Raw genomic sequence first — 17500 nt, 5'->3', positions numbered from 1 at the left:
CACTTGACATAGTGGCTCCAGAACGGATACATAACTCAGGCAACAGACACAATTCATGTACCATAATGGCACAGAAACAGTTACATAACTCAGAGAAGAGACGCAATTCATTTATCATAGTGGCTCAGAAACAGTTACATAACTCAGCCACCAGAAACAATTCATTTACCGTAGTGGTTCAGAAAGTTACATAACTCAGTTAACAGACACAATTCATTTACCGTACTGGCTCAGAAACTGTTACATAACTCAGCCAACAGACACAATTCATTTACCATAGTGGCTCAGAAAGGTACATAACTCAGTTAACAGAGACAATTCATTTTCCATAGTGGCTCAGAAACAGTTACATAACTCAGCCAACAGACACAATTCATTTACCATAGTGGCTCAGAAACAGTTACATAACTCAGTTAACAGACACAATTCATTTTCCATAGTGGCTCAGAAACAGTAACATAACTCAGCCAACATACACAATTCATTTACCATAGTGGCTCAGAAACAGTTACATAACTCAGCCAACAGACACAATTAATTTACCATAGTAGCCTAGAAACAGTTACATAACCCAGCCAACATACACAATTCATTTACCTTAGTGGCTCAGAAACAGTTACATAACCCAGACAACATACGCAATTCATTTACCATAGTGGCTCAGAAACAGTTACATAACTCAGCCAACATACGCAATTCATTTACCATAGTGGCTCAGAAACAGTTACATAACTCAGCCAACATACGCAATTCATTTACCTTAGTGGCTCAGAAACAGTTACATACGCAATTCATTTACCAAAGTGGCTCAGAAACAGTTACATACGCAATTCATTTACCAAAGTGGCTCAGAAACAGTTACATAACTCAGGTAACATACGCAATTCATTTACTATAGTGTCTCAGAAACAGTTACATAACTCAGGTAACATACGCAATTCATTTATCATAGTGGTTCAGAAACAGTTACATAACCAAGCCAAGAGACACAATTCATTTACCATAGTGGCTCAGAAACAGTTACTTAACTCAACCAACATACACAATTCATTTACCTTAGTGGCTCAGAAACAGTCACATATCTCAGCCAACAGACACAATTCATTTACCTTAGTGGCTCAGAAACAGTCACATAACTCAGCCAACAGACACAATTCATTTACCATAGTGGCTCAGAAACAGTTACTTAACTCAACCAACATACACAATTCATTTACCTTAGTGGCTCAGAAACAGTCACATATCTCAGCCAACAGACACAATTCATTTACCTTAGTGGCTCAGAAACAGTCACATAACTCAGCCAACAGACACAATTCATTTACCTTAGTGGCTCAGAAACAGTCACATAACTCAGCCAACAGACACAATTCATTTACCTTAGTGGCTCAGAAACAGTCACATAACTCAGCCAACAGACACAATTCATTTACCATAGTGGCTCAGAAACAGTCACATAACTCAGCCAACAGACACAATTCATTTACCATAGTGGCTCAGAAACAGTCACATCACTCAGCCAACAGACTCAATTCATTTACCTTAGTGGCTCAGAAACAGTTACATCACTCAGCCAACAGACACAATTCATTTACCATAGTGGCTCAGAAACAGTTACATAACTCAGTTAACAGACACAATTCATTTTCCATAGTGGCTCAGAAACAGTCACATAACTCAGCCAACAGACACAATTCATTTACCATAGTGGCTCAGAAACAGTTACATCACTCAGCCAACAGACTCAATTCATTTACCTTAGTGGCTCAGAAACAGTTACATCACTCAGCCAACAGACTCAATTCATTTACCTTAGTGGCTCAGAAACAGTTACATCACTCAGCCAACAGACACAATTCATTTACCTTAGTGGCTCAGAAACAGTCACATAACTCAGCCAACAGACACAATTCATTTACCATAGTGGCTCAGAAACAGTCACATAACTCAGCCAACAGACACAATTCATTTACCATAGTGGCTCAGAAACAGTCACATAACTCAGCCAACAGACACAATTCATTTACCATAGTGGCTCAGAAACAGTTACTTAACTCAACCAACATACACAATTCATTTACCTTAGTGGCTCAGAAACAGTCACATATCTCAGCCAACAGACACAATTCATTTACCTTAGTGGCTCAGAAACAGTCACATAACTCAGCCAACAGACACAATTCATTTACCATAGTGGCTCAGAAACAGTTACTTAACTCAACCAACATACACAATTCATTTACCTTAGTGGCTCAGAAACAGTCACATATCTCAGCCAACAGACACAATTCATTTACCTTAGTGGCTCAGAAACAGTCACATAACTCAGCCAACAGACACAATTCATTTACCTTAGTGGCTCAGAAACAGTCACATAACTCAGCCAACAGACACAATTCATTTACCTTAGTGGCTCAGAAACAGTCACATAACTCAGCCAACAGACACAATTCATTTACCATAGTGGCTCAGAAACAGTCACATAACCAAGCCAACAGACACAATTCATTTACCATAGTGGCTCAGAAACAGTTACATCACTCAGCCAACAGACTCAATTCATTTACCATAGTGGCTCAGAAACGGTTACGTAACTCATACACCAGGCACAATTCATTTACCACGGTGGCTCAGAAACGGTTACGTAACTCAGCCTACAGACACAATTCGTTTACCACAGTGGCTCAGAAACTGTTACATAATTCAGCCTACAGACACAATTCATTCACCACAGTGGCTCAGAAACTGTTACATAACTCAGCCTACAGACACAATTCATTTACCACAGTGGCTCAGAAAATGTTACATAACTCAGCCTACAGACACAATTCATTTACCATACTATACTATACTCAGCCAACAGAACAGACCTTCCTTCTTTTCAGATATCGTGTTTTCAATAAAATAGAAATACATTCTTAGCGCAGCATCTGAGACAATTATTTTCACCATTTTCATAAATCCTTTTTGAGCAAATCTAAACACAAATGTTTGGCTGGCAAGTATTTATAAGGCACTCGTTTCCACGTGATAAGAGTATGAACTGGTTTAAGTGAAAATTTTGATTATATATTTGCCAAATCAGTAATTAAGGAATAAATAAATAATGCTTCAGATCTGTATACTTCAGCCAAAACACGTGTTAATCATTTCCTGGTGAATGAACTTTTTTAAGTGAAAGATAGGATGTTAACTAAGCAAAAGAGCATTTATTTCAGGAACATAGTTTGTCAATTAATCCTTTTTTTTCTCAGACTGGAAAAGCTACATTTAGTTGGTACTCTTATTGAGATAGAATGTAAAGGCCAACATTTTATTGAACTATTTATGTTAAGGTTTAACAAGAACAAATTTAAGTTTTGAAAGCTTTAATAGTATATGGAAGGACTGCATGCTGTTCCCATTTATGAATGGCTCCGATAAATCTCTCTCCGAAGTTGGCAATTCTATTGCCAATAATGATATATACTGTAATTCAAGTACATAGATTATTTGCTTTTTTATAAGTGAAATGGAATATTATGTAAGAAAATGTGTTAACTTTAGAAACATTCAACAAAAATCTTAATTTTTCAGTCACATTAAATTTTGTGGATAGTAAATATAGTAAAGTAATACAGGTGAATAGATAGAGAGCGCTTTCGGCATTCTTTTGTTCTTTAAGTAGGCTTATAAAACGCAAAGTGCTGTCATAGAATATTTCTTATGCAAATATAAAATTAAAAGAAAAGCGTCGAGTTTCAACATTACTCTGATGAAACTCCTGATTCCTTTACGTATCTTTATTCAATAGTCGGATGTGTCATCTCCCGTAGGAATAGATCCGCTCACCTTCTGTCCCCTTCTCTTGCTTCCTTCAGACTTGGAAGTTGTTCTGATGAGGCAGCATTACTATTATTACTTGCTAAGCTACACCCTAGTTGGAAAAGCAGGATGCTATACGTCCATGGTCTCCAAAAGGGAAAAATAGCTCAGTGAGGAAAGGAAACAAGGAAAAATAAAATATTTCAAGAACAGTAACATTAAAATCGCCGGATTCACTGACCAATTAAATAGGAATTATAATGCATAGCCGTCCGTGCCAATTGCAATTAGATGAATAAACTTGAAAGACATTGTTATATATATGAGATAATAACCTCTTTGCCATCACTCCCAGTCTCTTTATGTCTTCTGCCTTTTAGAATTACGAAATCGTAGTTTAACATGGATGAATGGGGGAATATCAGAACATGGAACTCTCATTCGATTTTATAGCCTTTTAAGAAACGGAAACCGGATTTGTGTATAGTAAATGTCTTTCTAAAACACAGTATTGATTAAATTCGATTAACTTTAAAGAATAGTTTTAAGTTTATAATCTGATGAATTTAAGGACAAGACGAAATAAATAGAAGATTTTTTGAGGCAATTGAAGGGTAACCTTATATTTGATAGTTGCGTGAGTGTTAAGCGGATTGATGCATCACGTTCAATCCATAATAACAAATGCAGCGTTAAATTGGCTAATCTACTAAGATCCTTTCAAGAAACGCTACAACATATTTTTTCTTACTTATATCCTCAAAAGATACACTGGATATGTAGGCTATATGAAATCTTATTTTCACAAATGAAGCCAAACGTGATTCCTTTCTTTAGAGATATCTCCAGTCAATTTGCTTAACCAGTTTATGGAGGATTAACTGAAAATATTACTTCAGAATTACCATAGATTCTCAAATCTGGGATACTGAATCTTCCATAAGCGGTTGAAATGCGTTTATAAGTTCGTGCACATAAAGCTCATTGCAGCCCATTCAGGAAATCCAGAGTTGAAGCGTGTAAGTTGTCTATCAGTGCTCAAATAAATGTAGTAAAAACCGCTGGAAATCATCTTAGAAACACTTGCTTTTGTTAAAAAGTATCTGGATGAATATTCTGAAAAGAAACTTGTGATAAGCTGTGTTATTACTAGGATTGAATACTGCAACAATCTACTCAAAGGGTAACTTAAGACATTGCAAAACATAATAAACAGAGAAGCAAGATTTATAAAAGGTGTCCCACCCCAAGAAAGGATTACTCCTTTACTAATTGAATTACACTGGCAGCCTATTAAAACTAGAAAAAAAAGTTTAAGATATGTGCAATAACCCATCAAGTTATCAGAACCAGACGTCCAAATTATCCAAGGGAATTGCTAAACATCGTGCAGACACAAGAAAAGTTTCAGATGGTTTCAAATTATTGGAGTCATAATATATGTCTACTTTAGGTTCTAGAGCTTTCAGATATACTGCCCCAAGATTAAACAAGAAGTTCCCACTGGACATCCGGAAGATGGCAGATAATAAGGCTTTCAGGGAAAACTGAAGACTTTTTTGATTTCTAAGTGCTTCGATAATGTGGATTTGACAATAAACACGGAATATGCTGTGTGTTACGCTAAGAATGTATACGACGAATAGATTTTTTAGTTTCTGTAGGGCACAGGATTTCCCTGCGTGGTATGACTAGGAAAACAGCCCTTAAAGTAAAGTAATAACGATCGGTTTTAAAGATAGATTCAGTTTGGAGGATTTCAAAGAGAAATGTGTTCGCCATTAGTGAAAAAATTTAAATTTAATTCTAATCCAACATTTTTCTCCAAAATTGTAAAGTCAACCAATACAATCAGTACTTAAACTATATATCAATCGAATGTTTAATTATCGCTATCCTCTGTGTACTTCGAATGTTTTAACTTGACTTTTGAAACATGATAGTGAGAGAGGATTTGTTTACACCTAAGGAAAATTCCATTAACTGCCTGTAGCTTTGTCAACAGTTACACCTGTCTCAGTCTCTTTGGAGAGGAACTTTCTGTGTAATTGTATTTTCCTTTGATAAAATATTGCAGTACTGGCTATTATGAAAAATTATCATGGTTACTCTGAACACTTTATAATGCCTGGTTCTGTTTGTGAGAAAAAGGATAAAAGTAATACATTAAACGATTGCTTCCTTTCAAATCAGCTCGAATTTTCCCAGATATTTCCGTGATTCTAAAGTGCATTATGAAATGTTCTCTTGATGTTGCATAGCCGAGAGGAATCGAGGCTATAAAGTTACTATCAGCGTTTTAATCTCAAAAAGAAATGTATTAACCCATTGTTAACAACGAGGAGTCAGAAAGGGTCTGTTAATCCTTAGATTTAGATAGTCTTTACTGTTGTAGTAAGTGAAAGTCAACTTTTTTTTTCTGGAAAATGCCCATGAGTATAACGCCAATTTTCATTAATTTTGACACGAGAGAGGAAAGCTTAGTAAATTATATTTACCTAATAACCGGCTGTCTTCCTCCATCGTTTTGATTCTGAACTTAATTAGTAGTCTATCAAGAGGAACTAGAACGCCAGAAATAGTCTGATCTTTGTGTATCCTGGGAAATAGTCTCTCGCATTATTAACGACGACTTCCACTAATTTTCTGGAAAATGAATATTTTATCACCGTAGAAAACATGCACAGAAGCCGTTAGCATTTACCCACCATATTCATTAAGAGACAACAATGGAAATGTTGGTTTCTTGAAAAAGGGGCTACACCCAGAAAACGGTCGTTACGCTTCGTAACGGCAAATAACGGTTTTCCTAAGGCCATACAAAAGTGAACGTTTATTTGCATAATTTACGATATTGTTACGAACTCGTTTCATGTTACCTAATGGAAACATATCAGGAATAGACTCGTTGAAAACCTTTATTCTTTCTTCTCAAGTAAGCTGACATTCTTGGTAATGGTCTGAAAATATATGACGTTACTGACCCTGTATGATGAACGAATATCGCATCGGTAATCAGGGTTACAAAGGTGAAAGCCGTCTTTTTTATGTTTACACTTTAGTGAAAGAAGAAAAATGTCAACTTCAAATAGTCACATAAAGTACTCACCGAGTTTTGGGCAAAGGAGAATGAAAATTTATGAAGGTTTGCCGGGTTTTCATAGACTGGGAAAGAAAAGTCATCATGGATACCTTTTAAGTAGTAATATGAGGGTTTCCTCCGCAAATGGTCTTGTATTTCCTCTGTATCCCAACACAAAAGTAGGTATTAGATAGTCTCAAAATCACAATGCAGAAGAAAAATGAAAGCGATAATTGTAATGGTATTGAGGATTTTATAAGCAAGTTAAGGAAGGTACAAAAACCTATCAGTCCCTAAATAACATTCAAACATTTAAAAAACTTCTCATACAACAACCTTTGACGAATGTTGAAAGTTGAAAATTTTGGGTTGGTTGACGTCATTGTGAGGTGGTACACATTTGGGAAAATATTTGGATTAAATGGGTTACTTTTCTCCAGAAAGTATGCAAATTTGCATCAAGTGCTCATAAAACTATGAATTGTGATAATTTGGGTCTGGGGATTTTGTATCTGAAAAAAAAAAAAAAAACATATGAAACAGAATCGTTGAAGTATTTGTTCAAATAGTTAGAACTAGTAATGGAAGCATAGTCAGGCGACCTTTTTTTTTATTATTATAAGAGTAAGCATCTATTTTTTTGTTTCCTTCTACACTTTTACCCACCAGTTTGATGAAAGTAGATTTTGCCAAAAACTACTGAAGGTTTAAGTAATGATATTCTCCCATAGATTAATGTGAGCAGAAAGTAATAATTGTAGGTCAATTAAATAAAACCAGTCATAGTTGAGTTTAGTAAAGAACAAAGATGGTTTTGATAAGAGTCAAATCTAGGAGTTTATACGCATATAATGACGATGAGCTAAAAGTGATCTTACTTTACTACAAATGAAGCTGTATTGGAATTTACTGAAACATTAATTGCAGGGAGGTATAACAATCTTAGTATAGTAAATAGATTCATGTTACATTTAGTCGATTATACAATAGAAATTAAAACAGAATATAGGTTGTATTTGATTTTAGACGAGCCATTAACTGATCTTTGATATGAAATTTGATGCCAGAGAACATAAGAGCTTCAGGAATCTTCAAGAAATATTCTATAGTTCTTTTTGTGATAATGTTTGGTTAATATTGTGGAGAAACTCTCCTAATCTTATTTCGTTTTAAATGCTGTATAATCTGGAAAAATTGAATACCAATATTAAGATTGTCGGATCTCAAAACTATTTCTCTCATAACGTTCATGAAAGTAAGACGGACCAAAAAGAAAATAAAGTTCTTGCCATCACATATCACTGAAAATTCTATTACAGGGACACTTTTTCTACATGAGCTTTGCGTCTTGCTAACAGACTTCGCTCTAGTCAGCTGCTTAGTGGCAGCCAAAGATCCGCCTTCTAGCTGGAATAATAGCGTATGTAATACGTTCCGAGAAAATACTATGGCATTTCAGTCAGTGAGGTGTAAGCTGTAACGAAAATTAACTAGAATATCTATAATTTACAACATATTCAAGGACCGAATTAGTTCCTTCATTACATTTTTATGAGGTCCAGCGTAGGCTAGGCCCAAGTCATCTAGATATTGTATTTTAGCCAAATTTTCGTAAAACTCGTAGTCGTCTTAAAAGCATATGATAACTTGTTTACGGAATGGATGGTGTTGTTATATTACTAGGTTAATATACTGTACATTCTATGTTCCTAGTAGTATGATTTTTGCTTGTTTACTATATAAAAGGATCGGATACCTTTTGGTACCTTATACTAATCATAACTCAATCCAGTCTTTAACGGCCGAGTTGGATTTTCAGTGATTATATCAACTGGCATCCTTTTCAGGAAACAGCCAAGGCTTTGAATACTTAGTATTTAGAATTTTGTATTTCGATGTCTTATTGTTTCAATCTTGAAGATGGACATGGTTGCATGCGTTTGTTCTCCTGAAGTTTGGGACCCATTATAAATAATTGGTACTTGTACCAGGCTACTAGCATTTCTTGCAGTCTTTAGTAACACATCACATGGTACTCTGCGAGACAGGAGGTGTTGATCCTTCGTAAATATATTGTCTTTTATCCAGGCTTGGTATAATTACAATTTGGTAGAATTTGTATTGAGTAGGATTCCCGTTCCAAAGAGAACTTATATTGATTTATTTTCATTTAGGAGTTTTTTCTTTAATACAAATATTCATATATCCCTTTTCAGTCACCGAAATATGAAAATGAACAGGCCATCATTTGGAGTTGTAGTCAGTATTTTACTCCCCTGCAGTCCTAGTTCGTAAAGGTACTTGAACCACAAATGTTGGAACGAACATCCGTTTTGAGCAAACATTGCATTAATCGTCTATTTCATTTCCAGCAGATAACGAAAAATGACATATACTTGAATAGTCGAGAAAAGAGAAACCATAATTGTTACTTTTAATGCTTATAAATATTAAAATATTCTAGTCAAGTTCATTTTTATATGTTTTTCTTGCGTAATTTTGCAGAGGGGTTTTTCTCTAGACTAAGTGTTTCAATTTTTTTCATTCTACTTTTGGAAAATTGCTCAGCAAAGTAGGGACTTTATTGTTTGCGCTATATGAATGTGTGCATTATGAGGTGTAATGATTTTAATGATAAAACTATTACAGCCTCTTAATCCTTCTCATGCAGCCTCTTCCCAAAGTTAATCATTGAAAAAAGCACTTCTTGCGCCGAACGGTTTAGTAAATGATCTTCCACCTACCGTCTTTTGGTTTGATCAATCGCTTTATTCATATTTCTGTACATATTGTTTTTATCATTCTTGTTAATTTACTTTTTAAGTGTGATATACCTTTTATTAGCATTAATTCTTATGCTCCCGGACCAGTAAGTCTTAGATTTCGTCAATGTCGTCTACTGTATTGCAATATACGTGGTTTTCATGCAAATATTCAAGACCTTACAGTTGCGTCCAGACAGTATGATATTCTTTTGTGCTCAGAGACTTTGGTATCTAATGTCAGGCAGTAATTTGAGCTCCTAGTTACTGGTTATAAAAATCTAATAATTTTGAAACTGGATGCCATTCCTAGGGCCAGGGGAATGGCGGTGTATATTAGGCCTGAGTACCCTGCTGCTCATAAGTCCTGCTATGAATGTGGATGTCATGAAATTCAGGTAATAAAAGTCTATGGCAGGCATAACAAAATCTATATATGTTCAATCTACTGGAATCCAGACATGGATGATTCTAGAAGTTTTATTCCAGCTATGACCAAGTTGTGGAATGATCTTCCTAATCGGGTGGTTGAATCAGTAGAACTTCAAAAGTTCAAAGTTGGAGCAAATGCTTTTTTGTTGACCAGGCGGACATGAGTCTTTTTATAGTTTATTTATGACATATTTGTTTTTGATGTTGTTAATAGTTTATATATGACATGTCTGTTTTGACGTTGATACTTATTTTAGAATGATTTATTGTTAATTTGATCTCTTCATTTATTTATTTCCTTATTTCCTTTCCTCACTGGGCTATTTTTCCCTGTTGGAGCCCCTGGGCTTATAGCATCTTGCTTTTCCAACTAGGGTTGTAGCTTGGATAGTAATAATAATAATAATAATATCCTCGATTGTCTTCTTACCATTGTGGCCAATATACAAGATGATAGAAAGGCCTATTTTGTCTTTGTTGGTGTTTATAATGGTCACCATAGGAAGTTGTTAAATTCTGATTCTCTTACTGATCGCCATGGCTTAAGAGCTTTAGACTTTGCCTCTGAATCAGGCTGTGAGCAAATTATAGGTGAAGCTACTCACAGGACTGGTAACTGCTTGGGCCTCGTGTACACAGACTCAACTGGCGTTATGGCAAGTAAGGTTGGTACTCCAGTAGGAACATCTGATCATGCCTTTATTTCATTAGTAGTGAAGGCTGGTCAGCCTGTACCTGATGCATCATACTCGTATAAGATTTATATGAAATCTCAAGCAGATTGGAATGGAATTTTGAGTGGTATTTTGGGCTTGAATTAGTCACAATGTATAATAGTGTTGATCCTGTTGTCCCTTTGAATGAGAATCTAGTCAACATAATTGATAGGCGTATCCCTTCTCGTGTGCTAAGGTACCGAGTGAAGGACAAACCATGGGTCAGTGATGATTGTAGATGTGCTTATACGGAAAAGCCGGAGGCCTGTCATCTTTGGAAGGATAACGGATCAGATTTGGCTTGGAATAACTATACTCAGCTTCGAGCTTTTGCTTAAAGAGTTTATGCCTCAACTGCAAAGGAATAAAATTTAACCATAAAAGAAACCCTTTTTGATACAACCCAGGAACATAAGTGGTGGACTACCTTTGAATCTGCACTCTTTAGTGTAAACGCAACAGTTCCTCCTTTACTTGAACTAGATGGCTCTGTCACTCACTGTTCAAAGGAAAAGGCAACCCTTTTGTCTGATGTTTTTGACAGTAAGCAGAGTAATGAGAAACTTTATCTTCCTCATTCTTATTTTCCTGAGGCTAAACTAACTAGTTTAGCTTTTCGATCTCGTGAAAATAAACGTCTCTTGATGGACCTTGATGCTAATGGGGGTGTAGACCCAAATGGTATTTTTCCTTTGTTTTTTATAAAGACTGCAGATTTCTTAGCTCCGAGGTTATCTGTTATTTTCCGCAAGTCAGCAAGAAGAGGAACTTTTAGCACTTGTAGGAGAATTAGTAATGTTAATCCACTATGTAAATGTGTTTTAGGTAGTTGAAGTCCAACTGATTACCGCGCAATTTCCATTATCTAAAGTTTTTTAATATCTTTTGGCAGATCGCCTTAATAGGTTTGCTGATGGTAATCATCTGTTCCCTAGTTTGCAATCTAGTTTTCGTAAAGATCTTAGAGCATGTGATGCCCTTCTTACAATCTCCAATGTTGTACAGAAATCCCTTGATGTGGTCAGGAAGTTTGTGTGATTGGCCTTGATTTTAGTGCTGCCTCTGACCGTGTTAGTCATGAGGCCCTTGTTTTGAAACTCAAAAAGTGGGGAATGGGTGGGTCGTTTCATACCATTATTATTGAATTTCTAAGTAATAGATTGCAAAGAGTTATTGTTGATGGGGATCATAGTGAGTATAGGAATGTGATATATGGTGTTCCTCAGGGTACTGTTCTTGGCCCATTACTTTTCATACTATATACACATGACACAGAAAACAAACTCGTTACATATGCAGATGATGCTACACTCTTCATCAATTCCACCTCGTGAATGTAGATCTGGGGTTGCTGAATCCCTTAATAGAGTTATAGCTTAAATTACTGCATGGTGCAAATTATGGGGTATGAAGTTAAATCCTAACAATACCCAAAGTATGATTGTAAGTAGGTCAAGGACAGTTGCTCCTTAACATCCGGATTTCAGAATTGATAATGTTTCTTTAACACTGTATGACTTTTATAAAATTTAGATGTGACTCTCGACAGCAAATTTTTGTTTTGAGAAACACATTAGGTCTGTGCCTTCTTCAGTTGCACAAAAAATTGGCCTATTGAGAAATTTTTTTTAAGATTTCCTGTGATCAATCTATTCTGTTTTAATTATTTCATTGTACCTTGTTTCGAGTATTGTTCTCCTGTCTGGTCTTCAGCTGCTGATTCTCATTTTAATTTGTTGGACAGGAACTTACGGTATATTGAATTTATTATTCCTGATCTAGATATTAATTTCTGGCACCGTCGTTCAATTAGTGCGTTATGCATGTTGCATCAGATTTTTCATTATTCTGATCATCCTTTACATTCAGATCTTCCCTGCCAGTTCCATCCTGTTCGTAATACTAGGCAGGCAGTTAATTCTAATAGTCAGGCTTTCTCCATCACGAGGCTCAATACTAAATAGTATTCTACAAGTTTTATTACAGCCGTGACCAAGTTGTGTAATGATCTTCCTAATCGGGTAGTTGAATCGGTAGAACTTCGATAGTTCAAACTTGCAGCAAATGTTTTTATGTTGAACAGGCGGACATAAGTCTTTTTATAGCTTATATAAGAAATATCTGCTTTGATGTTGTTATTGTTTTTAAAACATTTCATTTCATTTATTCATTATTTTTCATATCGTTGGTTTATTTCCTTATTTTCTTTCCTCACTGGGGTATTTTTCCCTGTTGAAGCCCTCGGGCTTATAGCATCTTGCTTTTCTAACTAGGGTTGCAGCTCAGCCAGTAATAATAATAATAATAATAATAATAATAAGGCTTTTATTTATGCTTCATGTCGTCTAAATTTCACTAGCATTGATATGAAGGTATATCGCCTTCTTCATGGTTGAAGCCAAAGCTTCATCCCTTCCTAGATGGGAGCCTTCCCTTGCCTGCATACCTATTTAATGTGTTCTATTCAAGTTTGCTAAGTAAAAGGAAAAAGTAGGGTAGGTTTCATTCAAGTGTGAGGACAGAATTTAAGAATGCGTTTTTTCTTATGAATGGAAAGACACTGTTATTTGTAACATTAATTATAATAATAGTAATAGTAATAACAATCCTTTGTCATGAATATGAAAACAGACAGATCCTGGTATCAAAGTTAATGAAGAAAACAAAGAGTAACGCTTTAGCTTTTGAGATTAAACAAGGAGAGTTTTCTTCAACTGCTAAATAGCAAGAGATGAAAGGAAATCATGCTGTAATGAGCTCATTCGAGGTGATTAATGAAGCGTAGGAGGATGTCAGACAGAAGGGTCATTAGGTTAATGACCTTAAATTTGAGGTCGGTCTTGCTGAGACCCTGACTTTGCAACTAAAGCAAATAATTAGTCACTATGTATGTAAATTATGTCTTGTAATCTGTAGAAAGTAAATCGGTGATTTCTGTTTTAAAGCTCATCTAGTTTCACAATATCCTTTTCCTGTCAATTGGCTTCATAGATGGCATCGTGTTATCAGATTTATCCTTTTTAAGTGTTGGTTGAATTCTTTCTATCATCACTCTCAGTAAGGCGAACTAATAAATACTCAACGTTAGCTTAAGCCCGAAAATAACATGATAAGATCAGATAAAAATGTAGATTTATATGAAATCTTTATATTGGGTAAAATTATTTGTTTAGTTAATTAAATGGGTATGGGAAATTGCTCCCTACACACACACACACACACATACACACACACACACATACACACACACACACATATATATATATATATATATATATATATATATATATATATGTGTGTGTGTGTGTGTGTATAAATTTATATATAAATATATATATATATATATGTATGTGTATAAATTTATATATATATATAAATATATATATATATTATATATATATATATATATATATATATATATATATATCAGAAAATTTATATTTTAGGTATTAGAAAAACACACCGATATAGACAAGTTAAATAGCCTACAATTATAAAGTCTTCTGAAAAACGGAAATTTGCTCTTGCTGCTAATATACGTAAATTTTATACTTACAAAAAGAGGCATTTGTGTAAACGAATATAGAGAAATAGTTCCCTTTAAGGCTTAATGCTAGAAAAATGGCACTTGTGATTAAAAGAAAGGAGCAGCCTTATGACAGTTAAGGTTAATGAAGAAATATTCTAGTACACTAGGCAATAGGAGAAAGTTCCCATGTTTTTCACGATATTGGATTAAGGTCTTCAACGCCATACAATCATGTCTTTCCGGCTGTTATCGATTCCACTGTAATTCCATGCGATGAGACGTTCAGGGTTGCGCTTGAACTCATGAAATGGCGTATAGTTAGACAAGAAACTCTCTCTCTCTCTCTCTCTCTCTCTCTCTCTCTCTCTCTCTCTCTCTCTCTCTCTCTCTCTCTCTCTCCATTGTGGTTGAGGCAGTCATGTATGTAACATCTTAACTCGTGTAAATCGGCCGAAGCGTTTTTATTTATAGCATTGCGATCACCCATCCAAGTATTGTCCATTCATAAGCTAATTGTTAACACAGCTTCTCCCCTAATAGGAATCATCGTCATATGCTCTCTTCCATTTATTTATCATTCTTCTTCTCGCTGTAGTGAAACACAACCCAATTCCCAAGCTAGTTCTCATTGTTCAAACATCTCCCTCTGTTGACTTCCTGAATTCTTAAATCTTATTTTGCCCCCATGGGGGAAACAAAGAGTCCTGGGTAATGATTCATTTGGATAATAGGTCATTCATTACGATTACAAGAAATTCTCTTGTTCAGAAGTGAGGGTAGTTTTCTGAGTTTGATTTGTGATATCTTCCTGTCATTAGTGGAGATGATTCTGCAGTTGCAACATATGAATGAAGATATAGTTGAGAATTTGCATACCATTTGCGAACCATTATAGAATGCATAAAATTTTTTATTTTGAGGAAAGGCTATCTTATGCAATTGGGGTTTTCATCCAACTGATTTTGCGTAAACACATCTCGTCATTTTAAGTCACAATATCTTACGCTGGGTGATTGCCATATAGCTGTTCATAAATATGAAACTATACTTCATGAATTTATATCTAGAAGTAATTCTGTAAGAATAATCCTTTAATATTATTAACTTCCATTTATTCATTCATTTATTGGTTTTAATTTTAAGCTGAAGTTTTAATTTATTCTCTTCTCTTTAATCAGATGTTTTATCCTTTTTCTTTTATATGAACTCTATTTGTGAAATCCTAAGCAGGTTTTGGTGTATGACGCAAGAATAAGCAATAACAGTTTTCGTAATTAGAGTGTTTTAATAAAGATGTTCTTTGTTAATCTTTTTAATCTTGGTATTAAGGTCCTCTTTTTACAATAGGTGACAGTTTCATTGCTCTTATTTTTCAGTATGAGAAATATTTTGATAGTTTATTAAATCTATATAATGAATTAAACGCTTAACTGCGTTGGCTTAATCACATAGTATTTGAAATTATGTGCGGCAGTTCTTGTTTATTGTTTCACATGGTATTTAAGTCAGTATTTTGCTGTCGGGATTCTGTTGATTAAAAAGGACGAATTGGCCGAGGATTCGAGAGTAATTGTCTGTTTATGCAGGTCCGTTGCTGATTTTTAAGCTGACGGAATAGAAATCTAAATAGATTTCCCTTGAAGAGGAAAGAATGTCCTGAAGTCATTGCCTTGCCTCAATGAAGTAATAGGTAGGCCAGGGCACCAGCCGCCCAGTGAGATACTACCGCTAGTGATTAATGGGGGTCCTTTGGCCAGACAGTACTACATTGGAGCCTTCTCTTTGGTTACGGTTCTTTTGCTTTGCCTACACATACACCGAATAGTCTGGCCTATTCTGTACAGATTCTACTCTGTCTTCATACACCTGACCACACTGAGATTACCAAACAATTCTTCTTCACCCAAGGGGTGTAATTGTTCAGTGGCTACTTTCCTCTTGGTAAGGGTAGAAGAGACTCTTTAGCTATGGTAAGCAGCTCTTCTAGGAGAAGGACTCTCCAAAATCAAACCATTGTTCTCTAGTCTTGGGTAGTGCCATAGCCTCTGTACCATGGTCTTCAACTGTCTTTGGTTAGAGTTCTCTCACTTGAGGGTACACTCGGGCACGCTATTCTATCTAATTTCTCTTCCTCTTGTTTTGTTAAAGTTTTTATAGTTTGTATAGGAAGTATTTATTTCAATATTACTGTTCTTAGAATATTTTATTTTTCCTTGTTTCCTTTCCTCACTGGGCTATTTTCCCTGTTGGGGCCCCTGGCCTTATAGCATCCTGCTTTTCCAACTAAATAATAATAATAATGATACCTTAAGGTCAAGGGTCGACCACATACCTCAAGTCCAGTATATTTTGTCCATGGTCATGAATATCGTAAATTTAATGCTTCCAGCGTACGATTATTTTTCCAGCATCATATATAATTCATAATAAAAATTAGCAGATTGATTTTATATGCTAGATCACCATAGTTCAATTTTTGAAGTGATTTTCCATAATGTTTAGCTGCTCTTATATATAACTTGACGAAATAATTGATTTGTAAATGCTGGTTTGTTCTTTGACTCTCCAATAATTGTTCTCTTTTAAATAGTTCCAAAGAAATATGTTCATCATTAAACTATTTCTTGTAGCACGTATCTTCAAAAACGTTTTGTGGCCTTCTCTTACTATTGACCAATTAATCAGGTTAAGAAAAATAAGAAAACTTATATCTTTATCGTTTTTTGACGAGTAATTGCAATAAGAACAGCTAATGCTGGTAATTTTGATAGTTATAATATTAATGCACCTTTTGTAGTATTCCTATAGTGTGACAAAATGTTTATCCTACCCTCAGAAATGGAAACGATTTAAAGATCTCGATTGAAATCTTGTAGGGAACATTTACATCTCTGTACATTAAAATAGAAATAAAGCCCTGAGCAGTCATGTTTCCTTTTTGGATCGTTCATTTATATAAATAGTAATTCCTTTAGTACTGACTTACTATAGCTTCTTTTATAAGGGGAAACGAAAGGTTCAGTCCACATGTTTTGATAGGAAATGTGGGAAATGTTTGTTTCGTCGAAAAAACAGAAATTACATAAATTTGATTTATGGCTTCTCTCGGCTGTACATTCCATCAACTTAATACAGGGGAAAAGATGACTAGGCAAAAAAGAATTGAGCGAATGAA

The 17500-nt window shown here is 35.1% G+C and overlaps 1 protein-coding gene across 1 annotated transcript in view; it reads left to right on the top strand.

Annotated features, from left to right (window-relative positions):
- LOC137623428 (uncharacterized protein MAL13P1.304-like) overlaps positions 1-10901 on the top strand; it is a 13010-nt gene extending 2109 nt beyond the window's left edge. The window contains exons 2-3 of the mRNA XM_068354261.1: positions 953-2801; positions 10583-10901. Of these exons, the coding sequence (XP_068210362.1) occupies positions 953-2801; positions 10583-10901 (2168 nt within the window). The remainder of the gene's footprint in view (positions 1-952; positions 2802-10582) is intronic.
- The last annotated feature ends 6599 nt before the right edge of the window (positions 10902-17500 follow it).

The sequence above is a fragment of the Palaemon carinicauda genome, chromosome 30, assembly GCF_036898095.1.
Source record: "Palaemon carinicauda isolate YSFRI2023 chromosome 30, ASM3689809v2, whole genome shotgun sequence".
In the NCBI taxonomy this organism is placed as follows: Eukaryota; Metazoa; Arthropoda; class Malacostraca; order Decapoda; family Palaemonidae; genus Palaemon; species Palaemon carinicauda.
Note: the sequence above shows the minus strand (reverse complement) of the source record. Positions and strands in the feature narration are given on the sequence as shown.